Source organism: Narcine bancroftii, chromosome 7, assembly GCF_036971445.1.
Source record: "Narcine bancroftii isolate sNarBan1 chromosome 7, sNarBan1.hap1, whole genome shotgun sequence".
Taxonomy (NCBI): Eukaryota; Metazoa; Chordata; class Chondrichthyes; order Torpediniformes; family Narcinidae; genus Narcine; species Narcine bancroftii.
The window spans coordinates 60,087,426-60,115,281 of record NC_091475.1 but is presented as its reverse complement, the minus strand read 5'-3'; the positions used below and the strand labels follow the sequence as shown (position 1 = coordinate 60,115,281).

The 27,856-nt window shown below is 40.5% G+C and overlaps 1 protein-coding gene across 2 annotated transcripts in view; it reads right to left on the bottom strand.

Annotated features, from left to right (window-relative positions):
- The window catches only part of LOC138738963 (limbic system-associated membrane protein-like), a 1,544,776-nt gene that overhangs the window by 1,148,928 nt on the left and 367,992 nt on the right, over positions 1-27,856 (bottom strand). The window contains exon 2 of one of the 2 annotated variants that reach the window (XM_069890212.1): positions 21,818-21,890. The exons of the other annotated variant lie outside the window; for it this stretch is intronic. Within the exon in view, the coding sequence (XP_069746313.1) occupies positions 21,818-21,833 (16 nt within the window). The 5' untranslated portion in view covers positions 21,834-21,890. The remainder of the gene's footprint in view (positions 1-21,817; positions 21,891-27,856) is intronic. 2 annotated transcript variants of the gene reach the window in all.

Below are 27,856 nucleotides of genomic sequence, written 5' to 3'. Positions count from 1 at the left end.
AGCACTTGAACAAGAAAAATCTGCAGATGCTGGGGTCTAGTGCAGTGCACAAAAGTGCTGGAGAAACTCGGCAGTCATGAAGCACCCAATAGAAGGAATTACTTTGAGTTTCCTTAGATCAGCAAAGGAGATCACAGTCAGGATAATCCACGTGGGAATAGAATAGAAAATGAGAGAGACAGGCAACTGGACGTTCAGTGTCATTGAGAGAAGAAACAGATGTTCTGCAGAATAATTACCCAATCCGTATTTGATTTTTTCAGTCAGGTAATACATTCCTTCAACCTTGCTCTTCATCAAAATATATGTAAAGATATATAATTCCAGCAAAATGACACTGAATTGTTGAGGAATATTGCACAAGACTGATCAGAATGGACTGAGATTTGCCATTATTGATATGAAATTTGGCAAATAGGCCATGACAAAAATCTACACTACCTTTTTGATATATTTGTGTGTGTGTGTGTGTGTGTGTGTGTAAGGAGAAAGAGAGAGAGGGAGAGAGGGAGAGCATGTGCCTGCTTTTCTGTGCCAGTGTGTGTAAATATTCTGTCAAGGAAGTTAAAACTCCACTTCATTTGAATTTAATTTGGCACCATTCAGAACAACATCAGATGGTGTAACTGTAGCTCACCACTGAAGATACAAGCAGGAAGGAAGCAATGCCATCACTGCTATGTAGTGATTTCATAATTACGGTAACAAGATATTCTTTGCAAGCTTGGATTTGAAACACTCTTCTCAACTATAAAAGTCTCCAGTTCTGTAACAAATTTTTACATTTGAAGTTGTAACATTTTGTTTTCCCTGTTAATATCAGGATACCTTGATTTTAAGCTCATTTCCTTTCATTAGTGTGTGAAACATTAATAAGCATCATTCTGTTCTCACTAGAACTGCTTGGATTTGGCTCCCAGTGCTAAAGAAATCCTTTTTGGTTGCGCACAATCCCCAAATACTTCTTCTGGGTCCATCAATAGAGGGTTCTATGAATTTGGCACCTGAGCCATTATGCTCCTCACTGCAACCTCCTCCGTAGATCTATGGCATCAGTGAGCAGGAGTTGGACAATTCAGACTCTTCAATCTGACTGAATATCCCCTGCGAGATATGAAATCAATCAACCGAAATTTTAGTGCAGTTTAAGATAACTCATGTTTTGGGACTTGAATATGAGGGGAAATAAAAGAGAAAGGTGTGAAAGTGAAAAAATAATGAAAAAAATCAATTTGAGTGATTGGATCTCACTTGGCAAGGAGATATTGGCAGTTGATCACACAGAACTGCTACAATATTCCTTGCCAAAGTCCCACCATGTTTGGGATTTCTGCTCATACCTGAGTGAATGGAGAGGATGCGAACTTGCTGGCAGCTTGCAGGAATGAAGCCCGAGATGCAGGATGCACTTCGTCTGTGCTACTTGACCAAATAACCTGCTGCAAATTAGAACTGACACAGGGACACCATTTTCATTCATTTGAATGAAATATTGGCTGCAAGGTGAGCTTTATTTAATTTATATTATAAAGAATGTAGATTATTTAATAGTGCTGGATTTTGTTGCCTGTATTTGTTAATATTGCACTTCTCATATTTTTCTGTTTGCATAATTATGGAATATGATTTTCCTTTGTGCGATAAGTTGTCATTTTCTCCAGTCTCTCCATTGAATTTTAAAGTGAAACGTGACATTTCCAATAACGCCCACATTCTCTTCCTAAATTTGCCATCAGAAATCTCAACTTTGAATATGTATTCTATGCTTCCTGCAGCAGTATATCATTATCTTCTTTTTCTGTATTAAAATTCCAGTTTTTTCGTTCAGATAAATCTAATTATCTGCATTTTTTTGAACATGCTTTTCATACTCATCAACTGATAATAGAGCAGGAATTGTCGAACATCTCCTGAATAAAGCATTGACGTTTTTCCTCAACTATGAATTCAGTTAACTCCTCAAGAACTTTTTGATGAATAAAAATGTCTTATTTTCATCCTTTGTAAGGTTTCTCCTTGATATCAGTTAAGCCATGTAACAAATATCTTATTTAAATTTGGAATCGGCTTAATAGAAACCACTAGTGTCATAGCTCATCAAAAGCAACGATGAATTTCGTGATACGGTGTGAGAGTAAGAGCTTAAGGCTCATCGTGGATAAAAGAAAGGAAGTGATCATGGACTTCGGGAGGACCAGGAACAACTCCCTTCCACTATACATTGAGGTGGAGAGAGTAGAGAGCAGAATGTTCCTTAGAGTCCACTTAACAAGTGATCTATCCTGAACTCACAACATTTCACTTGTCACAAAAATCCAACAGTTACTTCACTTCATGATACATTACCATCCACCATCATGTCATCTTTCTGCAAGAGCTCTATCTGGCCAGCTGTATCACAGAGTTACCACCATGAATTGGATTGGAGGTCAATTCACAGGACTATGAGAGTGGCAGAGATGATCACTGATGTCTCTCACCCCTCCCCCACCCACCCATCAACGTTATTTGAAGGGATCATTGTTTGAAGAGGGTGTAGAAAATGATTGAGGACCCCTACTTCCCCTCACACAGCTGCTCCCTCTAAGAAAAAATGAGATGGGAGAATCAGAGCCAGAACTACAAGGCTGAGAAATGGCTTCACCCTTCGGGCAGTGAGACTGCTGGTCAACAGAATGAACTGCTTGTACTAATCCTCAATGTATATGTATCACTTGTCTGGATGTGTTGTGATCGGTTGTGTGCTTGCATGCTTTTGCACCAAGGACCGGAGAACATTGTTTCATCGGGTTGTCTTGCTCAATCGGATGATAATAAACCTGAACTTGAACCTGCCTTTAGAATGACCATTCCCTTCCAATGCAATACAGGCAGAAATGAACCCCAGTCCTTCACTACACTGTGTTTCATTGCATGTTTGTTCTCAGCCCTCAGGTTATCTTTTATCTTCGCACTGCATTGCATTTTCCTTCTTTCTCACCAGCATTCACCTCCTGGGAGTTAATGTTTCTTGATTAATTCAATTAATCTTCTCAAAATGCTTGTGTTTCCTTCCTATGCTTACAAGGTTTACTTCTCTAAATCTTACACTTCCACTTTGATTTATTAACTTGCTCTTCAGTGAATTCGATCGTGTTTCTTCCCCACAGTACAACAGCTATTCGATGTCCAAATTTGCATGGTGCAGTGTGAGCAATAAATGTAAGTAAAAATTGCAATGTAAATCCAGTGCTGATAGATGGACATTTCCATTATAAATTCAAATGGTGGAAGAGCATAGATCAGTGGTTCTCAATTTTTTTCTTCCCATTCACATACCACTTTAAGTAATTCCTATGCCATCGGTGCTCTATGATTAGTTTCTTCTCTTCTTTGGCTTGGCTTTGCGGACGAAGATTTATGGGATTGTTAAAGGTGGTATGTGGGTTGAAAACCACTGTTTTAATTGTACCTCATTGACTCATCATGTGCAGGGTTTCATAACTTCAAAGGAAATGACCCAATGACTATTTTTCTCAAGCAAAATATTTTAGTAACAATTGGGTCTAGAGCAGTGATTCTCACCCTTCCCTTCCCACTCACATCCCACCTTAAGCAATCCCTTACTAATCACAGTGCACTGATGGCACAGGGAATACTTAAAATGGGATGTGAGTGGGAAGAAAAAGGATGGAAATCCCGCAGCCCAGTAACGATGGGTCTTTATAGGAGCTTTACTGTCAGTGTATCTGTTAGCAAGCAGATCATTCCAGATATTTACCCCACTTAATGTGACAAATGTACCTCCCTGATCTCCCTTAAAGTTCCCTCCTCTCACCTTAAAAGTATGTTTCTAGTTGGAGACTCCCTTGGCCATTCTGACAAACTGTCTAATCTATAGAACAAAGATTATTACAGCACAATACAGACCTATGGACCAAAAATGTTGTGCTGACCTATACAACATAAACCTATTCAACATTCTAAATCTTTCCTACCTCATACCCTTAACCCTCTATTTTTCTTACTTCCACGTGCCTGTCTGAGAGCATTTAAAATGTCCCCATTGTATCAGCTTCCACCATGACCTATGAGGGGATCTCATAGAAACATTTCAAGTGCTGAAAGGATTAGACAGAATTGATGTGAGTAAGATGTTTCCCTTGGTGGGTGAGTCCAGGACAAGAGGGCACAGTCTTAGAATTAGAAGGAATCCATTTAAAACAGAGATGAAGAGAAATTTCTTTAGCCACAGGGTTCATGGAGTTATGAAATTCATGGCCACATTCAGCTATAGAGACCCAATCGTTGGGGGAGTTTAAGCGGGAGATTGATAGGTATCTCATTAGTCAGGGTATCAAGGGATACAGGGAAAAGGCCAGAAACTGAAATGAGATGTGAGAATGATTTAGCTCCTGGTGGAGTGGCGGAGCATATTCGATGGGCTTGTGATCCTGTGATGTGATCCTGTGACCCCTGGCAATGCATTCCAGGCACCAACTGTGTAAAAAAAAAACACCTAACTCTGACTTCTCCTCAAAACTCTCTTCCCTTCAGCTTAAACAGATGACCTCTGGCATTTGCTACCCTTCCCCCAGGAAAAAAAGTTGCTTGTTGACCATCCTATCTATGCCTCTCATAATCTTCGAGATCTCTCTAAGTCTCCTTTCATCCTTCATTACTCCAAAGATAAAATCGCTAGTTATGTTAACCTTGCCTCCATTCCAGACAACATCCTGGTAAATCTCCTCTGCATCTCTCCAAAGCTTGCAGATGCTTGAATACAATATTCCCAGTGTAGTCCAACCAGAATTCTGTAAAATCATCCATCAACCTCCGACATTTCAATGAGGATGTATTCCCCTCCAGCTGAACAAAACAAGTACATTATTTCCTGAACCTTATTGAGTGTTCCACCAGCTCAGGTATTTGATGTCCCTTTGCTGGATAGCTTTAAGTATCTAAGATGTTTGCATTGCTTATCAATACCACTCATCTTTTGTCATCTCTTGCTTATTTACCAGTTAATTTGTTTCGAGTCACTTGAGCAAGAGTTGCTATCAATAATCATTGAATTTATTTATTTAAAATAAGGTAAATTAAAAAGTGAGCTTAAAGTAGGATTTCACTGCATTGTGAAAGAAATATTAGATGTGAATATCAGAATTTATTGTCATGCACAAGTCACAAAAATCATTCTTTTGCAACAGCGTCATAGAGGAAACATTCATATAACCACCTTATAAAGGTAAATACAAATAGTGCACGCAAAGTCAAAGTGAGGCAGTGTCTTTGGTTCATTGATCATTCAGGAATCTGATGGCAGTGGGGAAGAAGAAGTCCTTGTGCCGTTGAGTGGTCATCTTGAGGTAGAGCGAAGAGGGCATGGTTTGGGTGGTCGGGGTCCTTGAGGAGAGAGGCTGCTTTCTTAAGACACCGCCTCTTCCAGGAGTGAAGTCTGGTGCCTGTGATGTCGCAGGCCAAGTTAACTACCCACTGGAGTTTATTTTTATCCTGAATGTTGACCTCTCCATACCAGGCAGTGATGCAACCATCCAGAATGCACTCCACGGTACACCTGTAGAGAGTCGGTGACATACCGAATCTCAAGATTCATTCCACCAGTAGTACCACAGTGAGCCTTCATGGGAACTTTCAAGATGCAACAAGATAATGTGCATTGAAACCAGGGATCAATGAACTAATAAATGGTTGAAACTGGAAGATGAAAATAGAACGTTTAAAATAACTTGAAGATTTAACCACTAATTGCTGTGAATATCATCCATAATGTGGATCAGAGCAGAGAATGCAGTTTGGAACCCAGATGAGTGAGTGAATGTGTGACAGTGGAGATCAGATATTGAAGAGATATTTGGGAAGAATCAAGCAAAGTGAAGGGACTTGACACAGGTTCAGATTAAGGGACTGAAACACCATGTTCTGATGAGTTCAACAAATGGGGGGATGGGAGGCATGGGAAGTCACAAGGACAATAATAATTGGTTGCCATCCCAATAGCTCTCAGGAGGTGGTGATATTTGAACAGAATTATATAGTATATATTGGCCTTGCTTTGGAAGACAGCAACCTGACAATGAAACAGTTAACTTTGCCCGAAACCTCATCCGGACATCTCAAATTCAGAGAGATGAATGGGCAGTTTGGCTTTAATTGTTTCACATTTATGAACACAGAGAGCAGATTTGAAGGGATTAAATTTTGATAGGTTTAATCTTGAACAGAGTCCTTTTTTGACAAGAGAAGCCATTTAAGTATATAAGAGAGTTAGTTGAACTAATTTGTTTGATGACATTGACTTAACCAGTTCCTGCATTCCCAATATTCTGATTCAGAATATTCACAAAAGTGGTGCATTTTCCCCTTGGTAATTAAAGTTCACTCAACATTGAATATTCAGATATTTGATAAAAGTCATATATTTCTGTGACCTGAAAATTCAAATTAAAGTGTCAAATTAATTTGATCTATTTTGCTTTATCCTTCTCGATCAGAAAATCACTCTCTCTCATCAGTGCTTTAATGTCCTTTTGAGGGGACAGTGTAAATCATTTGTTTAATTCAGAAAGATGCCCTCCCCCACATCTATCTCTGTCTCTATGGAAGATGTCCTCTGTTTATACTGGAGTATCAAACTCAATCCTCCAGCAGTTTGTGCAATGAATTACCTTTTTATTCAGGTCCCTGCTTGTTTTTGCTTAGACCTTGATGAAGGGGTCAGGCCCACAAACGTTGTTCAGCTTTTTACTTTGAATCATTGCTTTGTAACCTGCTGACTTTCTCCAGCACATGTGCAACTTCAGCATCTGCAGGCTTCTTTTTTCAACTCAATGCTCAAAACTTTTTCTGGTGTTAAATCTAACTTTATTTGGACCAAGTGTAGGTGAACGATGAACTCAGCCAGATTGAAGCATACTGTGAATAATCAAAAGAAAGTGGCTGGAAAGTAGTTTTAAAGAATTTGTGATTAGTTTAATTTGCACTTAACCATCCATTCATTCTTTGCCTTCAGCTGCATTACTATCTATGAAAATTTATTACAAGCTTCATCATTCCCTTTTCGACAACAAAGTCTCATGCATTCGTCTATTGCTTACTGGAGGAGGTATGTTTATGTTCCAAACATTTCCATTGCCCAATTACTGGAAGCCTCAATGATAATGTGCTGAAGTAAATTGATTATCTGTGATTGGAGTAAACTAGTAGGACTGGGAGGTCAGCATTGCAATGGTTAAGCAGAGGGTGCAAATTAGAGTTGGTGAATTCAATAGGCGCTTTCAAACTGCAGCGCCCAGGTTTCCCTCCTAGGACCCGGATGAGATTATTGGGTTGTGTGTGTGCCTCCTGCACCTTTCAAAGAGCGGCCTAACCTACCCGTTAAATCGCCAACCCGGCAATTTAAGGGAGATCCCATTTCTGTGATGATGTTGTGAGTGACCCGTCATGCAGTCACAGGGAATCCCCTATGTTCTTTCTGTTCCCTTTCTGCTTAAAGTTCTGGAGTAACCGGGTGAGCCATTTCCCCTTTTAAATAGGCGGAGGAGGACGCTCAGGTAAATTTTACTTGTTCCCCAACCACCTCCGAGGTAGGTCTGGGACCCGGGTAGATTTCGACCATGCTTGCCTGGTTTGGCCCTTTCAAGTAACCCTGTACCTGGGTCTTAAACCAAGTAAATTGCCCGGTTAACCCTATTTTTCAAGGCAATTCGAAAGGGCCGAATAAAAATGTAGGTGCAGAAATAGGCCATCTGGCCCCCTACATCTGCTCGGTTAGTCAATAAGATGATGGTTGATCTGGTCATGGATTCAGCTCCATTTACCTTCCCGTTCCTTATCATCCTCAACATCCTATTCTTCAAAACTCTCTTCAATTTGTGTCTTGAATACAGTCAACGAGGCAGCTTCGGCTGATTCTGTGGGCAATTAATCAGACAAATGGCCGATTCTCTGGGAGAAGTTGTTCCCCCTCAACACACAGCCCACAGAGGTCTGGCATCTGCTATTCTTTAGATAGACAGTAGATTTTTAATGTCAACATTAGTTTGGTTTGATTGCAGTTAATGTTGTTAAAAGCTAACTTTGACATAGACAAGATTAAACTTTACGTGGCAATTTTGTTTGTTTCTGATGTACAAATACAAAAGCTACAAGGCTTCAGTGGAAGTGATGAGCCCAACAAAGCGACCATACCATTGAAGCTTATGCAGAAATCATTCGCCTTCATCCATGCAGCAGAGTGAGCACGCCTTTAAAATACTGCCACTTATTTTAAATGACCGACCAGGAGACTGATAATGTGCTTCATCTAATGAAGGAGTACCCTCATTTTGTCCTCTCCCTTTTCACTCAACTGTCAGATTGTGAGTTTGATGCAACACATAAAGGTCAGTAACGATAAGAAATCAATAATGGCCACGTCAAAGACGACTAAACTATATCACCCCAAAAAAAACTCTCTCTGCATATAATTTCAGGTGTTGATGAGGGTCCCTGGTGAGACCTCATTTGGAGTACTGTGTGCAGTTTTGGGGCCCTTACCTTAGAAGGGATGTAATAATGTTGGAGAGAGGACAGAGAAGATTTACTAGGATGGTTCCTGGAACGCAGGGGCCAATACATGAGGAATGTTCAGAGCAGTGGCTCTCAATCTTTTTCTTTCCACTCAGATCCCACTTAAAGTATTCTCTATGCCATCAGTGCTCTATGATTAGTAAGGGATTGCTTAAAGTGGGATGTGGGTGGAAAGAAAAAGGCGGAAAACCACTGTTTTAATTGAACCTCATTGGCTCGTTATGTGCAGGGTTTCATAACTTCAAAGGAAATGGGCCAATGACAATTTTTCTCAAGCAAAATATTTCAGTAACAATTGGGTCTAGAGAAGTGATTCTCAACCTTCCCACTGACATCCCACCTTAAGCAACTCCTTACTAATCCCAAAACACCAATGGCATAGGGATTAGTTAAAGTGGTATGTGAGTCGAAAGAAAAAGGTTGAGAACCACTAGTTTAGAGGCTCTTAGACTGCAATTCATGGGAATATAGAAGAACCTGCTTTGAAGATGACCACAGAGCCCACCTCACTGACAAAAGACAAAGGAGGAAAAACCCAACATCCAACCCCAACCAACAAATTTTCCCCTGCAACCTCTGCAACCGTGTCTGCCTGTCCCGCATCGGACTTGTCAGCCACAAACGAGCCTGCAGCTGACGTGGACATTTACCCCTCCATAAATCTTCGTCCGCGAAGCCAAGCCAAAGAGAAGAAGAGAAGAACGAGGGGAGACCTCATAGAAACATATCGAATGCTGAATGGATTGGACAGTGTAAACATGGATGAATCCAGGACAAGAGGGCACCATCTTAGAATTAGAAGGTACCCATTTTAAACTGAAATGAAGAGAAATTTCTTTAGCCAGAGGGGCATAGATTTGTGGAATTCGTTGCCACATGCAGCTGTGGAGGCCCAATCTTTGGGGGAGTTTAAAGTTTAACAGGTATCCAATTAGTCAACGTATCAAGGGAAAAGGCAGGAAATTGGAGCTAGATGTGAGAACAGTTTAGCTCAGGGTGGATTTGTGGAGCAAACTCGATTGGCCAAATGGCCTACTTGTGTTCCTTTATCTTGTTATTACTATGAGATTTTTCTGTACTTGTAAATACACTAAGTACATATGGCTGTGACACAAGCTGAAGTATTCATATTTATTGAACATATTCTGGTGTTGTTGATGTTCAACTGCTTACAATTGTGTTGGCAGTGGATTTAATGAAGGCAAAATGAAAAATTCCTCAATTGAGATGCCCTAAATAGCCATCTAGTTTGCTGGGACAGAGCTGCCTCACTCCAATTCTCAGCTTTTCTCTCCTTCCCTCCTATCCACATCCAACTATCACAGCATCTGGAGACGTTCTTGTTTCACTGCTGGCACATTTTCTGAGTGTGCTTGTGAATAATGTCTTGTTAATTGAAGTATGGACACTATCACGTCAACATTGAAACAACCCATTGGAACTATTTAGTAGAAACTGAATCATTCCAAATGTAGATTACTACCGAAGTACACCACCCGCCCCCCCCCCCCCCCCAATGTATGACTGTATTTTGTACAACATAACCACTTTACAAAAGCTGGGGTGCAACTGGATAAATCCCTGGTGTCTGACCAAATATGTCGTCAGACACTGGGAAGCTACAAAGAAAAACAAATTGTGTGTCTGACAGAAATCTCATCCATCAGTAGGCACTTTTACACAGCCACTGAGAAGCAGAAATTTTCTGCTCCGCTGGCAGTGTGAAAATGTCATCACAGAATTTATTTGACAAATTCCTCCCCGTCATTTTTCCTACACGTTTTTGCCGAGGGGCAGTGGTCTAAATTGACCATGGGCACCCAGTAAGAAACTGAGCTAATGAATGCGACGTTCCCCCTTCCAACAAATTCTGCAATGCAGGAAGGCTGTGTAAAAGTGCTCCCTGTGTAAACAACCACTACGGAGGTATTTTTTAAGGAATTGGTCCTTTATTTCTGTGCAAAAAACACAAGTGGCATACCTGCAGATGGGTTTGACTTTATTCAAGAGAGGCTGAAAGGGTAAGCAGAGGCGGCTAAGATGGCTTAGAGAAGATGAATGGTCACAATCTTTTTTTTTCTCAGGGCAGAGGGCATAGATATAAGATGAGAGGGGAAAGATTTACTTGGAAAATGAGAGGCAACTTCTTCATTCAAAACATGTTGGGTATGTGGAATGTGCTACCAGAGGATAATTACATCATTTAAAGACATTTTGACATACATGAATAGAAAGTGTTTAGACCAGTAGTTCTCAGCCTTTTTCTTTCCAATCAGATACCACTTTAAGTAATCCCTATGCCATTGGTGCTCTCTGATTAGTAAGGGATTGTTTAAGATAGTCTGTGGGTGGGAAGGGAAGGTTGAGAATCACTGCTCTAGACCCAATTGTTACTGAAATATTTTGCTTGAGAAAAATGATAATTGGTCCGTTTCCTTTGGAGTTCTGAAACCATGCTCATAACGAGTCAATGAGGGATGATGAAAACAGTGGTTTTCAAACCTTTTTCTTTCCACCCACATCCCACCTTAAGAAATCCCTTACTAATCACAGAGTACATATGGCATTGGGAATACATGAAGTGCTATGTGAGTGGAAAGGAAAAAGTTGAAAACTGTTGGTTTAGAGGAATACAGGCCAAATCGAGGCAAATGTGACTTTCTTTGTTCAGTCACTCAGTGAGCATGGGCAGGTTGGGCTGAAGGCACTGCTGCATTACATGATGACTCTGAAGTGAAGCGATCGGCACACCAGTATTTCTTCCCAAATGCACAAAACAGGAAAGTGTGGGGAGATGGGGCACGGATGGGACGAGGCAGAATCGTAGTTTGCCACAGACTAGAAGGGCCATAGGGCCTGCTTTCTGTTCATTCATGCTTTATATTTCTATGTTTCTATGGGTGGGACAACCACTTGAAGGAGCATGGGCTGGGACTGTAACAGGTGTACAATGCAGAACCTCGTGACCGAAGTGGGTTTGGCAAGCCCATCCCAACAAAGACGATCACTTACTCTGAGCTTGGGTCAAGGAAAAAGAAATGTATTTCATGTCTTGTGATGCTGAATCCACTGACTGAATGCAAGGCACATTGCTTTTAGAATATTGACTGCACTGTAACATGTCATTTGGCCCATGAGGCTGTGCCAGCCAGTTACATCCAATTAGCCTACACCCCCGGTACATTTCGAAAGGTGGGAAGAAACCCGCGCAGACACGAGAAGAACATACTAACTCATTGCAGACAGCATGGGATTCGAACCCTGGTCCAAATCGCTGGCACTGTAACTGCCTTGGGCTCACTGCTGCGCCTTAGGGAAAATAGAAACAACATAAGAACGTCTTGCCCTTCCTGATATCCCAGATTACCAGTTCTGTTCATTGCAGGATTTTCAAAGTATGGAACTATTCTCAAATGCAGCGAAAGTATTCACTGAAGCTTTATCCTTTTTTATTCACACCAGAATATTTTGCTCAAGTGAAACGATGAATCTTGACTCCTGAGTTTCCAAATGATGAGAAGCCCTATCAGTGGTTGGCCATGCTGAAGGATTTTTGTGTTCCACTGATTGATTCCCTCTGTAACTTAAAATCTTTGGCAAGCCTGGTGTCACTCACAGTTTTGATTGAGAGCAAATGGCTCAGTGTAATATAAAATTAAATGGAAGGATCCATTGCTAACTTTCAAATTAATTCTCAGAGTAACTGATTGACATGGCAATTTTTTTAAATGCTCACTTTATTACTTAGATAAAGCAATTATAGTCTTTGATTGGCAACGATTAATGAAAAGTATTCCACAGCAATTATTAATATATATTTTTTTCTTGATGAGAAATCATTGTGTTATAACATGCACTGGACAGCAAATTTACTGGTAATCAGTTACAGATTTCATTCCTGATCAGCCTGCAGTGATGGTGTCACAGCTATTAATCCACCTGTCTGAATGCCAAGGTGCATCAATGACAGCAAATGAACCGACACTGTCATTCCAACATTGGAGCAGAGCCAACATGGACAACCGGGAAGGGTAATTACAAATTACTGCAATAAAAAATGAGGCAGGTAATCTCAATGTCACCACCTAATTCCGGAACTCAGAAAGTGGGTCAGCAGTGCTCTGACTGGCAGCTCCAGTTGTGACGCTGCTGCACTGTAGCACTTGGTAATGATGGCCAGTTGGATGGCTGAATGTTTGGAAATCACCGTGCACGGGATGGATGATGCCAAAATATTTCAGTCCCATTCTCAGGCACAATGAGAACAGAGAACATTGAAATCCACTGCAGTCCCTTCAACTCACAGTGCTATGCTGACCAAATAACTGACTCTAACAACTGCCTAGAATTTCCCTATTACATAACCCTCCGTTCCATGTCCCTATCCAACAGATCATATTAACCTGGGGTGTAGGGAGCTCTGAGGAGAGGGAGTACCTTTGGTGCTGATAGCTCCCCCTCACTAAATCATCTCCTAAATCTCTCTCTTGTTGGCTCCTCATGCCACACCTTGGAAACCGGTTCAGCGAGCAGGTGAAAACCAGTGAGGGGGTGGGGTCATTGCTACACCACTAGGTGATCATCCCAATGGCAAAGCAGGTGGAAGAGGATGCCCAACAATGGGTAGGGAGGCTTGCTGCAAGAACTGCCATGGACCTACCTCATTCAGGGCTTTTCTATCTAGCGTGTGAAGCCTGGATTTGGTGGACTGTGCAGAAGAAACCATCACTGGTTCAATGGGCAGAAAGGTGATTCTCAGCAATGTGTCATGGAGCGCTAAGAGGGCACAGTGTGACACACACAGAACACTGCTGGCCATCCATGGCATCCTGACCTGTCTCCAGCCGTCTCAACTAAGTCTTGCCACTGGCTCCAGATAGGCCAGGGTGAGAGAGTGAGGCTGATGACCTGTGCAATTCTCCCTCACTTTAATCCAAGTCAAGCGCAAGTCATGACTTCAACCAAAGTGAATTTGAAGCCATGGTCATCTTCGACTATGAAGGATGAACAACATCAATGACATTAACCTGGTAATAGAACATAGAATATTACACCACAATACAGGCCCTTCAGACCATGATCTTGTGCTATCACAACAGCCTTCCTTACCTCGCGCGTATAACCCTGTATTTTTCTGCCCCTCTTTTAAATGTCCTTAATGCACCAGTCTCCACTACCACCACCAGCAATGCATTCCAAGTACCCACTAATCTCTGTGTAAATAATTTACCATGAGTTCTCCCCTAAACTTTCCTACCCTCACCTTGTACAGATCTCCTCGACGACCATTGCCGGGCAAGTGCATTCCACTTTCTGTGTATGAAATATTTACCTCTATACTTACTCCCAAACCCTTTAGAACTATGCCTCCTCATTTTAGCAATTAATCCAGCATATTTCACTTTGAAATAAAACACAAAAATCTGTAGACACCATGGTTAAAGTCAAAACACACAACACTAGAGAAACTCCAGCAGATCAAACAGTGTTCTTTATAAAGCAAAGAAACAAGTACATTACTGATGTTTCGTACCTTGATGAAGGGCTCAAGCCTGAAACGTCGGTCATATATTTTTACCTTTGCTATATAAACGACACTGTTTGACCTGCTGAGTTTCTCTAGCATTGTGCTTTTATTTATATTTCACTTTGGCTTTGACAAGCACACAAATTATTGTCGGGTCACCAACACCATCTTGGATGATGCAACAGTTTCAACTGGGAGGATAAGTGCTTGGTTGGCAACAAGTCGTGACTTTTCTCTCTGAAGGCAAAACCAATAAGAATCACAGTCTGATTTCCCCTTAGAATCAGACAACAGCTTTGCTGATAATCCACATAATGACAATGAAACATTCCCACATTAAGGCACGGTTAGTGTAGTGGTTAACACAATGCTATTACAGCCCCAGCGATCGGGAGTGGGGTTCAAATCCCATGCTGTCTGTAATGAGTTGGTACATTCTCCATGTGTCTCTGTGTGTTTTCCCCAGGACCTACAACTTCTACCCACTGTTCGAAACGTACCCAGGGTTCAGGTTAATTTGGTGTTATTGAGCGGCACGGGTTCACAGGCTGAAATGACCTTAACTGTGTGAACATTTCTAATTTTTTTTAAAGTTAAGAATTGGGATGTAAATCAGTTGATGCAGGAAACAGCCTCCGATTTGACATTAAAAAAAAATACACCAATAAATGTCAGAATCTCACTGGTTAGAGATTCAGGAATAAACAAAAAATTAAAAATGGGGATTGTGGGAGGAGGGGGAGGGAAGTGAAGAGGAGAGGAGGGAGGAAGGGGCGGGGGAGAAGCTCAGGCTAACAGGTCATACAAAGTTGAGGGTAGAATAGAAAAAAAGAGGTGAGATCTGATTGAGGGAGAGGGTTGAAGGTTGCTCTCTAGTTGGAGAAGGGAAGGGAAGGGGGGAGTTGGAGGAAAGGAGCCAGGTGTAGTGAGATTCAGGAGAAGGATGAATGGAAATGGAAGAAGTCAATAATGATGCCCCAGTGGAATTCCAATGGGCTATCTACAAAGCTCCCATCAAATTCAGTTTCATACTTTTGAGCCATAAAGATATATATCCTATTGGCAAGTGGAAAAGAAAATCTCCCCCGCATCTGATTCATCAAATATTTGGAATGTAACTGTGCAGATAAACTGGCACAAAATAAGCCCTACAGTGAAATTCCAATTGGCTCCAAAAGAACACTGTTGAAAAGCATATAATGCCAGACATCTGATCCTCACACTGAGAAACAACAAGAACTTCACTGACAACTTATGCTTTAAGATAATGATCAAGACCTGAAGATCCTTGAAGAACAGGGTAACACTAAGAAGCCGACTTAATTCTGCCAAATTCACAGAGCATGAAAAATAAACTAGTTCATGGAAAGTAAGGCTCTCAAAGCAAGACGATTATGATGGATTCTGGTCAGTCAATTTTGTTCTTTCCAAGGAATCCAAATATCATTTGCTGGACAATTCTGATAATAGTGCATCCTTTAAAATGGGAGGGGAGTTTATTGAAAATCAAAATTAAAACACATTCTCCTCTTTCAATTTATACATATCAACAGGTTAGTCTGCGCTGTGGACTGGAAAATGGAACCATATTGAGAAAGTAATGATTCAAGGTATTTCAACATCATTATTATATGCTCAGTTGGAAACTTGATTTGTCAAAGACAACTTGAAGACAGTGCAAAATATACACAGGAGGACCAGCTGAGATAATGCTACCTATATCCATATATTTGAAGGTGGTTTGAGTTCCTTTAGCAGAACACACAGGTAAAGATGACAAATCCAAACCTGCTAATCAGCATTGAATCAATCCACTCAATCCAACTGCAAACTGATGCTCCAATGGACCCACAGCACACTTTACATCAAGAAGTGCCAAGCAGAACTCACCATAACATTCTCAGCAATAGGGTTCATTTTCTGCATGATTCTCTTTCAAATAAAAGAAGCTTTCAATTTAGCAGGAGAAACAAAACAATTTTAATCAAGGAGCAAAGCAAGAAGATGTTTGGGTTAAGTGCAATGCACCAAAGTGCTGGAGAAACACAGCAGATCATGCAGCGATCCTTAGGAAGCAAAGACAAAGTAACGTTTCAGTCTTTTTGTCAAGAATGCCCGGGCCTGAAATGTTACTTCCTATTGGATGCTGCATGACCTGCTGAGTTTCTCCAGCACGTTGGTGCGATGCAATTGAAATGGAGTCGAATATTTGAATGAAATCAAAATGTTGCTCACACAAAAGTTACAACTACTTTTTTTTTGGAAAATTGTATTTATTTGTATCTTCATCCCTTTCAAATTAACATTTCTTAATAGATACCTGTACTAAATAATTTTCAGTTTTCACAACTCCACCTCCCACCATCCCTAATCATTGCAGTTATATAAAAAAAAGAAAAAAAGGAAAGAAAAAACACATTCATCACAATAATTATCTTTGGCTTGGCTTCGCGGACGAAGATTTATGGAGGGGGTAAAAGTCCACGTCAGCTGCAGGCTCGTTTGTGGCTGACAAGTCCAATGCAGGACAAGCAGACACGGTTGCAGCGGCTGCAGGGGAAAATTGGTTGGTTGGGGTTGGGTGTTGGGTTTTTCCTCCTTTGCCTTTTGTCAGTGAGGTGGGCTCTGCGGTCTTCTTCAAAGGAGGTTGCTGCCCGCCAAACTGTGAGGCGCCAAGATGCACGGTTTGAGGCGATATCAGCCCACTGGCGGTGGTCAATGTGGCAGGCACCAAGAGATTTCTTTAGGCAGTCCTTGTACCTTTTCTTTGGTGCACCTCTGTCACGGTGGCCAGTGGAGAGCTCGCCATATAACACGATCTTGGGAAGGCGATGGTCCTCCATTCTGGAGACGTGACCCATCCAGCGCAGCTGGATCTTCAGCAGCGTGGACTCGATGCTGTCGACCTCTGCCATCTCGAGTACTTCGAGATAATTATAACCACATTAATAATCCCATAATACATTGCTTGATGAAAGTACCATATATTCAGGAGAAGATTGGATTAAAAGATCTGGATTAGTCTATAATTCATAAATCTTATATAAAGCTCCCATATTTGACAATAATCATCTCTCATCTTTTAATTTTTTTTTCTAATGGAAGACAATATTTTATTTCATTAAACCATTCTTCTATTTTAACATTATTTTCCAGTTTCCACAATTTAGCTACACACTTTCTCGCTGTTGCTAGACTCAAAAATCTCTTTTTATATTTATCTAATTCCAACTTAATATCTTCATCATATATATTACCCAACAAAAATTTCTTGGATCTAATTTAACCTTCACTTTTAATATCTTCTCTAAGATAACACATAATTCTTTCCAAAAGTTTTTTTTACCTTTTCACTCAACCATACTGAATGCAAAGCCTCTTTTTTACATCTAAAACATTGAGCAGAGAAATTTAAAATAATTTATTCAACTTATAGGGTATATAATACATTTGATGTAACAATTATATTGAGCCATTTGATATCTAGCTTTGATTGTATTAGTTACATTATCTCTACACAGCTTCATCCATATTTCTTCTTGAAGTTGTATATTTAAATCTGGTTTCCACTTCAGTTTAATTTTACACAAATCTTCCTTTTCCTTTATTTCTTGTAATTTATTATACATAGTAGTTATAAAAGTATCTGTTATAACATTTTCATATTGACTATATTCAGAAAGTGTCAAATTCATTCCTATTTTTTCCTACAAATATGATCATAATTGATAATATGCAAATATTGTATTTTGTAATATCCCACACTTCTCCTTTAATTGATCAAATGTCATAAACAATGAACCTCTAAAACAATGTCGTATTTTCTGTATAGCTTTTTCATACTAGTTGTCAAATAAAGAATTATTAATTGTAAATGGAAGGTTTTAAAGTCAATTGAGCCAACTGATAATTCCTCTACCTCTTTCCACATGTATCCTGTGTTTTTTAGATGATTAAATAAGAATATTAGGGAATTTTTATGGAAAGGAAAATCAGCCAGTATAAGTATTTAGATGTTAACATGGAAAAAAATCAAGGAGGTTTGAGATTAACAAATTTTAAAAGTTATTATAAGGCAGCTAAATTGGGATTTTTGGAATAAAAAGTATTTTGGTTAGATATTGAGATGAATTATATAGGTGAAGAAATTCCAGACTAAATATTGAATAAATGGAATTATGAATTTTTTAAAGGTAGAAAGAAATAACAATTTTAAAACATTTGTTTCGAATATAAATACTTACTTTAATCACCCCAGCTTCTATATATCATGGAACAGCTGTGGTGGGACCACTGTAGAGCTGTTAGTACTGTCTATATGGATGTGCTGTATGGGATGCCCCACCTCTGTACCTGTGACTCCTCCCCTCAGAATCTCCACAAAGGTTGTTATGCCCAAACCCCTCCCTCAGTATCTGCGGTGGATTCAGGCCAGCAACATGTGAGACACGCTGATGATTTATGGTGATTAAAGCCTATTAATCACTACTTCTAGTCTAATGTGGTTAATGGACAGTGCATCAACAACATTGTCCAAGTTGCAACTGCATTACTTGCCTCATCAATGTGTTTCCTCAACTACACAATGAGTAGACCTGTTGTGTTACATCACTGCTGATGCAAGTTTCATCCTGACCTCCAGTGCTACCTGAATGGAAATTTAATTATCTGCCTGGAAACCACATGGGCTCCTTCCTTGTGGATCAGAAAACTGAACAGTGAACATCGTTGGTGAATGATGGACCATGTGGTGTGAGGAGGGGAGGCATTCATTGAAGATTGCTCAATGCTCATTTCCATTTCTTTACATAAGGAAGTCAGTTACACCCACAAGCAGCAAGACCTTGACAACATTCAGATGTGGGCTGATAAGTGACAAGTAACATTTTCACCAAACACGTGTCAGACAATAACTGTCTCCAACAAGTGAGATTTTGACATTTATTGGTGTATTTTTTTAAATGTCAAATCAGAGGCTGAGTTTTCTGCATCAACTGATTTGCAATTCTGATTCTGCAAGGTCTTTCTACCATGTACAAGGCACAAAGCAAGCTTGCCTTGATGCGTGTAACTCCAAGTACATCCCAGAACTACAAGTCCAAGCAGGACAATGAAGAAACCCTTTCACACTTGCCAGTGATCCCAGGAATCAAACGTCAATCAGCCTTTAAAGTGGCAAGCGTGAAAGCAAAATCTGCTCAACGCCAACATCAGATGACATCATCTCATGTCGAGGATTGATGGCATTGACCCCCAAGTACAATCCCCGGTGTCTGCAGATGCCGGCATTGAGATGAGGCAAGATGTGAAATGGGAAATGTCATGCAGGCACTTCCGATTAAAGGTAGAACAGATCAAATGCTGGGGATAAACCCTTGCAAGTATTAAATCGTTCAGTGTCCTGGTTTGGAGTGGTCTAGTGTGAAAGTCCAAACCCCCATTCCTATCCTGGGACACTGAACGGCCAATTAAGTGGGATGCAAGTGTGAAAGGGGATAAGCATACTTGATCGGCAAATAGCACACTTTCTTTGCATTCTGTGTCATCAACAAAAGGCAAGGTAGCAATTTGTCAACAGTTCTTCAAAAATAATTCTCCAACTTCTGACCACTATCATCATCCATCAAGACCAAAGCAGTACAAATAGCAGCAAAATATGTTCCTCTAAAAATCAAACAATATCCCGATTCAAAAAAATAGCTTGGCATCGTTTTTCAATCAAAGTCCTGGAACTCACCTCCAAACAGCATTGTGTAACAATATTAACTAAGCCAGCAAGTCCTGCAGCCCTATCCAATGTTCTCAAGTGCAGGACTCAAATTTGAATCCAGTGGCGTCTCTAAGGAGTTTGTACGTTAACCCCACATCAGTGTAGGTTTCCTCCGGGTGCACTGGTTTCCTCGCTCCCTTCAAAATGCATGGGGCTTGTTGGTTAATTGGGGTATTTGGGCAGGATGTGTTTGTGGGCTGGAAGTGCCTGTTACCATTTGCTGTCTAGATTTGATTTTAAAAATTAAAAATTTAAGGGGATTTGAGATGGGTGTACAATACCTGCCATGCATAACCCCCACCTCCTGTAAATAAATTTTAAAATTACTGTATAACTTATTTGGTAAGCGCTGTCTTTACTTTGGATAGGCATTATGTTCACACCATTTCCCTCTTCCTTCCTATCAAGCTCTTACTCTTACCAATTCTTTTCTTTTCTTTGGCTTGGCTTCGCGGACGAAGATTTATGGAGGGGGTAAAAAGTCCACGTCAGCTGCAGGCTCGTTTGTGGCTGACAAGTCCGATGCGGGACAGGCAGACACGATTGCAGCGGTTGCAAGGGAAAATTGGTTGGTTGGGGTTGGGTTTTTCCTCCTTTGCCTTTTGTCAGTGAGGTGGGCTCTGCGGTCTTCTTCAAAGGAGGTTGCTGCCCGCCAAACTGTGAGGCGCCAAGATGCACGGTTTGAGGCGTTATCAGCCCACTGGCGGTGGTCAATGTGGCAATACTGATGCTCTTAACACTTTATGGGCTGCTATTTTTTTGAGTAAAATAAAGTTGAATAAAATAAAAAGAGCAGCCGTATAGTGTCATGTTCAACTTTACATGTGTCCATTTCAATGTGGTTTGAGTTAAAATGAGATGTTTACTTTCCAAAGTGGAAATAACCAAAATATTTTCAGATTTCAGAGTACATACATGACATCACTTACAAGCCGAGATTCCGTTTTCCCTGCGGGCGCGGCAGAATTACCCCTAATTTGTAGTGCAAAAATAAACTGTACACAGCATAAACATGTAAACAAATGAAAGAACTGCGAACAGATAACAAATGTAAACAAACTGACTTTACAATGCAAAGAGAACAAAAAGAAAATCATTAAAGTATAAGAATCCTTAATTGAGTCTCTGATTGAGTTTGTCATTGAGGAGTCTGATGGTGGAGGTGCAGCAGCTGTTTTTTTTGTGTTTGAATATTGGCATAAAAATACCACCAAACCATAATGTGGGAATGCAAATGGATTTTTTTGAATGGAAATCTATCAGGCACTGAAAGTTTTTAAAGCAAGGTTTCAAATAATTTATTTTTACCCTATCCCCTGAAGCGTGTGCTTTATGTTTTCTAGATCCATTCCCTCCAGTCAACGGAAGGACATAACTTACTCTTGAGCATTCAACAAAAATGGGGAACTCATTCTTGAAAGGAGTTTCATTCCTTTGTCTGAAGCTTCAACATGACAACTCAATGCTCTGTTGCTATCACTGCCAAGCAGATCTAATATTATCAGAGCCAGAACTTAACTACTGCAGTTGTTCAGAGAGTTAAAAGACCTAACGCTAATGAACAAATTGTCTGGCAAAGCAGCTAACATTTATATGGTAAAGCACTTGTGAAAAATGCCAACTTAAATTCATTTTTATGGCCTATTTCAAGTAGTTTGAACATCTTATTTGGTTTTTAAATTGCATCAAATCTTATTTGTACATTAGATCTCCTGGGAGGCTAAAATGAATTGATATTATTTATATATTTATATTTCAATACTTTTTTTTAAAAACCTAAACTGGTTACTAGGAAACAAATGTCTGGAACTGAAAATATAACACATTGATAGCAAATGCAACTCAGCTTGAAACATCAGAAGTGACTGGCACAATGATATGTTAACTGCACATTGGTCTTTTTCTTTCAAGTAAAAGACAAATAGAAACAACTTTAGCTCTTATCATACCTGCCAGTTGAAGCATTCAGCAACAAATGGCCTTCACATTGGGGGGGAAAAAAGTACATTCCTTTTGAGAGATCTGTCAACAAACAAATGTGAGAGTTCAGTCCAAGCATGATGCTCAGTCCTGCTACAGAGTCGTTGTGTCGCAGAGCTGAAACACAGACCATTGAGCCTATTGATTCCATGTCAACCATCCAGCACCCGTTTGCCTCAATCCCACTTTCTTCTGACGACCGTGTTCCCATCAACAATCCTGAGATTCCAGCACTCCTCCATGTATTACAGAGAATTCACAGTGGACCATTAACCAGCCGAAGGTCGATGGAAATTGAAGGTCATGGATAAAACCTCCAAGCAGAGATGGCACCGGAGGTCAAGTTTGGATCTGGATCATCAGTGCAGAGCTGTTAACAGCATCGCTCGGCCAATGAATTTTAAACTTTCCTGTTGATACCTCATTTCAAACAATTCAAAGAGAAGTTTATATTTATTAATTTATTAAAAGCCTTAATCTTTTAAATTCACCACTCCTGGAAGATAACTATTGCAATAGTACAGAAAAGAAATCATTTAAATTGGACTTAGCAGAAATGGAATCTGATGGCAGCACAGTGAGTTCAACAGCAGTGCTATTACAATGCCATTACAATGCTATTACAATGCCAGCAACATGGATTCAAATCTAACTCAGTCCGTAAGGAATTTGTACATTTGCTTCATGTCTTCTTGGGTTTCCTACGGGTGCTCCAGTTTTCTCCCACCCTTAATAATTGTGCGATGTTTGTAGGTTAATTGGTGTATTTTGGCAGCACGGTTCATGGGCCAGAATGGCATGTTACCGTGCTATGTCTAAAAAAAGAATCAAGCAGAATTAATGTAACATTTACAGCCTTATCTACACATTTTCTATCTACCAATGATGAAGAGAGATAATGAAAGCAGCAAGAGACGAGATGAACCCTTACGTTTGTAACTTCTATTTACCAAGACACACTCTTGCTCGCGCGGCAGACGGAAAGGGATCTGTGGATATCAGGATAAATCTCAGGGAAACCAAAAGCCAAGCTTACAAAATGTGGTTAATTGAAAAGTCAATGCTGAAGAACAGAGAACAAGTCACAGAACACGCTGTTATGATTGCACTTTGACAAAATCTGATCCAAGTGGCATAAGCACCATGAAGTAATAATGTAGTTTAAGCCAACAGGCTGCAAGAAGATACTGAAACATCCAAAAACATTGACTCTGAGGAAGTGGTGGCTCAGAGGTTAAGGTCCTTTTCAAGATGGATGTTGTGCACCATCAGTCATTCCAAATAATCACAAAATGGGGATCTTGGAAATGAAGGCTGGAGGTGAAAAAGGAAGAAGACAGTGCAGTGGAAGAAGCTCATCCCAAGCCCACCATTGGAGACAGATGCATGATTTTGTTTCTTAACTGAAAGGGTGTTACCTGAAATTTGCAAATTAAATTCCAAGGACAACAATATAGCTTGACGCCAGATTAAGTTTCCCAAGCTTACAAGAGGTATTGCTTGAGCAATGCAAGAGGCCAAAGATGGAGAGATGAGGTTGATGGTGATTGGAGTTGCTTGGTTAGCGTATCAGCTGGCACAGCACTATTCCAATCCCAGAGACCCTATTTCAAATCCAACACAGTCTTTAAGAAGTGTGTACATTCCCGCTATCACTTTCATGGGTTTTCCCCTGATGCTCCACTTTCCTCCAATAATCTGCAGGGTTAGGAGGTTAACTGAGTGCAATTGCATGGTATGGGTTTAATGCGCCAATAAGGGCTTCCACCGAACTGCATTTTTTAAAAATTAGACACACAGCACAGTAACAGGCCCTTCTGGCCCACCAGTGGTGCTGCCCAAATACACCCATTAATCTAATATTCGGCATATGTTTTTGAAATGTGGGAGGAAACCGGAGAACTGGAGAAAACCCACACGGTCATTGGTGGGGGGGTAAAGCACAAACTCCTTACAGGTGGTGTCAGATTCAATAGTGTGATGCTATCTGTGTTGCACAAATCGTTAAAAGTAAAATTTAAAAAGAATCAGACAAACTGAAGCTCTACTGAACAGTAGTATTTTCCAGAATAGTCACTAATTTCTGGTTGGTTGGCAGAAATGCAAGTGAATTTCAGATTCACCTCCAAGCAGTGTTCGGGTCCTAGCCAGTGGGAAGACGATAAATGTTGGGTGTCCCATCTAATAGCTGAAAAGGGGCACAATCAGAGGAGATTGAAAATTGGATCAATGTTTCACGGTGGGACTTGTCCTCAGATCATGGTAAGGGGACAGGCAGAGGAAGAAGCGGGATCTTCTTGGAGGGTGCGAAAATGATGCAGGGTAATCCTTTCAATTATGTTCTTTTCTACACAGTGATTGCGTACCAGAAAATTATTACCATTTTCGTGGAGCGCAAGCTGCATAAAAAGGTCGGAATGGGAATTAGGGGGCCATTCCTGTTCTGATATTTTACCTCCGAGACCCCTAGTAAACTTCCTGGAATGTCTTCAGTCTAAACGATCCGTGAACGAATAGGATGTCCAGCCTCCTTAAATACTGCACTTCAGGTGTTCTGTCTAAACTCGTGATGTGATATGGATATTTGGAGTTTTGCCAGCTCCTGTGTGAACGACCACTCCCGGAAGGTAGGGAGAACGGAAAAAAAAATCATGTCAGTTCTATATAAAAAAATTAAGTGTGTGAGGTGAAAAATGAGGACGCAGGCCACCCTAATCTTGTTTTCCTGTTTCAGCAGGAAACAGCAGAGTTCTGGTTATCTGTGCTGACAACGATGGTGAGATTGTGCAGTTGAATGTTCTTTCTTCATTTGAGCCACAAAGTTGTCCAGTTAACCATCATTCTCATTCTCTGCACTGCTCCCACTTTGGAGCCTCTTTCTCTTCCAAAGATGACCAACACACGTTTAAGGAACAACAGCTTATCTTCCATCTGGGCGTGTGGCAGCCCTCAATGCTTAATATTAAATTTAACAAGATGATCAAAAAGATGACCAATCAGAGATGTTGTGTCAGCACATGCCTTGGACCTGAAACATTAACTCTGTTTCTTTTTACCTGACTTGGCGACTGTTTCTCATATTTTCTGATTTTATTTAAGTTTTTCCAGCATTTGTATCTTTTTTATGAATTTAACAATTTCTTAACCATCCTTTAATTTTTTTTTCCTACACAGATTTGGGGTGGCACAGTTGGCACAACGGTTAGCGCAATACCTTCACAGCGCCAGCAATCGGGACCAGGATTCGAATCCCACGCTGTCTGCTAGGAGTTTACACGTTCTCCCCGTGACTGCGCGGGTTCTCCCCAACGGCTCCGGTTTTCTCCCGCTGTTTGAAACATACCAGGGGTGTAGGTTAATTGGGTGTAAATTGGGCAGCATGGGCTTGTGGGCCGAAATAGCCTGTTACCACGCTGCATGTCTAAATTTAAATGAATAAATTTGACAGTGCCTCTTCAGTTCAATTTACTTCTTTTTATTTCTGGATCTAACTGCTACTCAAGTAATGGTAAACTTGACAACTTCAGCCAGCGTTCGACAGAATCACGTAATCATACAAAACAAAAGGTAAACTTCAACTTTTGCTTGCTGTAAAGCAAAGTGTCACCCTGAGCATTGCCCGGTCGGTGCCCTTAACGATTAGAGAAAGAGAAGCAAAAGAGAATCCCTTGAAAGATACTGAGTGCCTGTGTTTCCATCTCCTATTCACTCCCTCTGTTCTCTGGAACAATAAATCTGCATCTTTCCTTTTCCAGTTCTGTGGAAGGCAACTTGACCCCTAAAATACCAACTCTGTTCACTTGTTTGTTTCCAGCTCCTTCGATGGAGTCTTCTTGTCTGACTTTTTTCAAACTCTTGTTTCATTCATTGTCACGCTTGGTTTCAATTTACTTTTTTCTCTTGGTACTGATGCAATAACAACAAAAGGCATAACTACAGTTTTGAAATTTGAAAAGGACAAAGGCGATTAGGCATACAAGGGAAAATCTGCAGCCTTACCTGAACTCGTATTCTAGGCTGGCTGATTTAAAGTGTGAAATTGATTCATCACTGGACACAGCATTAATCTCTAATGGACCACTTTGGCAACACCTCACAGGAATGGTGCAGGAAAGGAGCCTGCATCAAGATAGTGCACAACTTCTACTGGTTAGGGTTTATACAGGGCAGATAGTGTGTTCATCAGCACTACAATGAAAGCCATTTACATGACAAAAGGCTGCTCAGGAAAAGAGCAGTCGCCTTTTCAAGGAGGGCCCAGATCTAGACTCATGCTGTTCACAGCTCCGACCCACTCCCCACCTTTCCTGTTCTTGCAGTGGTCATGCTAATTTAACCATGCAAATGCAGTATGTGCATTAATTCACAAACATGGAGAAAAACATCAGAATACAACAAAACTCATTTAAAATATTAGTGCAAAGTATTTTTCAGGCACAATTTTGTCCTGTTCAAAGAGTCAATTCTCATTAATGTTTTCAAAAAATTGCAGTAATTGCAGTTACCGCTTGTGTGTTTGTACCCTGAGGAGGTTTCAATGTTTGGCAGCTTCTATCAAATCGGCCACTACCAATTTCACAGCTCTGTCTTGTAGCCTTAGGACATTGGGTCCTTTAAGTTCTACCTGCATTTAGCCTGATGAGTCACCCTATGCGCATCAGCTTGAGCACAATTATTTTTTCCTTGTTCACAGGATGTAGTAATTCTGACATTTATTCTGCCTCCTGAGGAGGGAATTAACAGTCAACTGCATTAATGGGTCTAAAGTCAATTATAGGTCAGTCTCGATAAGAATGAAATATATCCTTCACAGACACTAGCCTTTTTCTTTCCAAATTACTTATTTATTTAACTGCTTGAAGTTAAATTCCCACGTTGCCATGGTGTAATTCAAATGCATACATCTAGATATCACACAATTTTAAGCCCCTTTTACAGTGTCCCAGCATAGGAATGGGGTGTTTTTGCTGTTCACACTTGACCACTCCTAACTGGGACACTGAACGCTTTTGCACTTGCAAGGAGTCATCCCCGGGGCTTAGGACTGTTCTACCTTCTACCAGCAACATCATGACACATCAAGCGATGGTGGACCTGCCCTAAATCCTGATCAATGTATTATGATCTTATATTTGAACAAAATTAATCATGCCTAATCATAACATAATGAGGCCTTCAGCCCCTGCTGTTGTAAGGGACCATGGGAAAAGTGCTTGAAATAAATAGCAATAACGGACAATTTTTAAACAGGGTAGGAAAGTTGGTAGCACTATCATGCACAATTTATGCAGCGTGGGAAAGCTGGTAGTGCTGTCATACACAATTTATAAATACCCAGAATTCTGTGCAGCAGAGAAAGGGCTGTATGCACGGCTGCATGCACAGAGCACTCATGCAGGGATTTCTTTTCTGCCACACAGCATTCTGGGAAGTCAGGTCTGCCATTCCTTTTGCCTATACTGTATAAGTTGTGCGCTGTAGCACCACCAACATTCCCACACGGTTTAAACATTGCTATTGCTATTTACTTCCCCTCTCCCCACACTATTTACTTCCCCTCTCCCCCCCTGCTGAGACTTTCCCATGGTAAAGTTTATACCTTCATTTAATCTTTTCTTCCTTCACATTCCTGCACTCACTCAAAAATTTGGGTCATTTCAAACCCACGATGCAATTACCCATTTCACACTTGCCTGATTGCAATGCTGGTGTCTGCAGATGCTGGGGATTGTACCAGGGGTCAAGCCCGTCAATCCCCGGCATGAGACGACATCATCTCACGCTGTTATTGAGAAGATTTTCCTTTCACACTAGACCCTTTTTAGACTTATTGGCTGTTAAATCCTGGGACCATTTGCAAGCGTGAAAGGGGCTTAAAACAGTATGTTTCATTAATTCATGGGTATAAATATTAATGTTTTGAAAAAGAAATCTGTTTCTTTCAATTGCTGTTTTAAACGTAAAGGTTCCATTATTGTCATGTAATGCTATATTTAGAATGTGACATA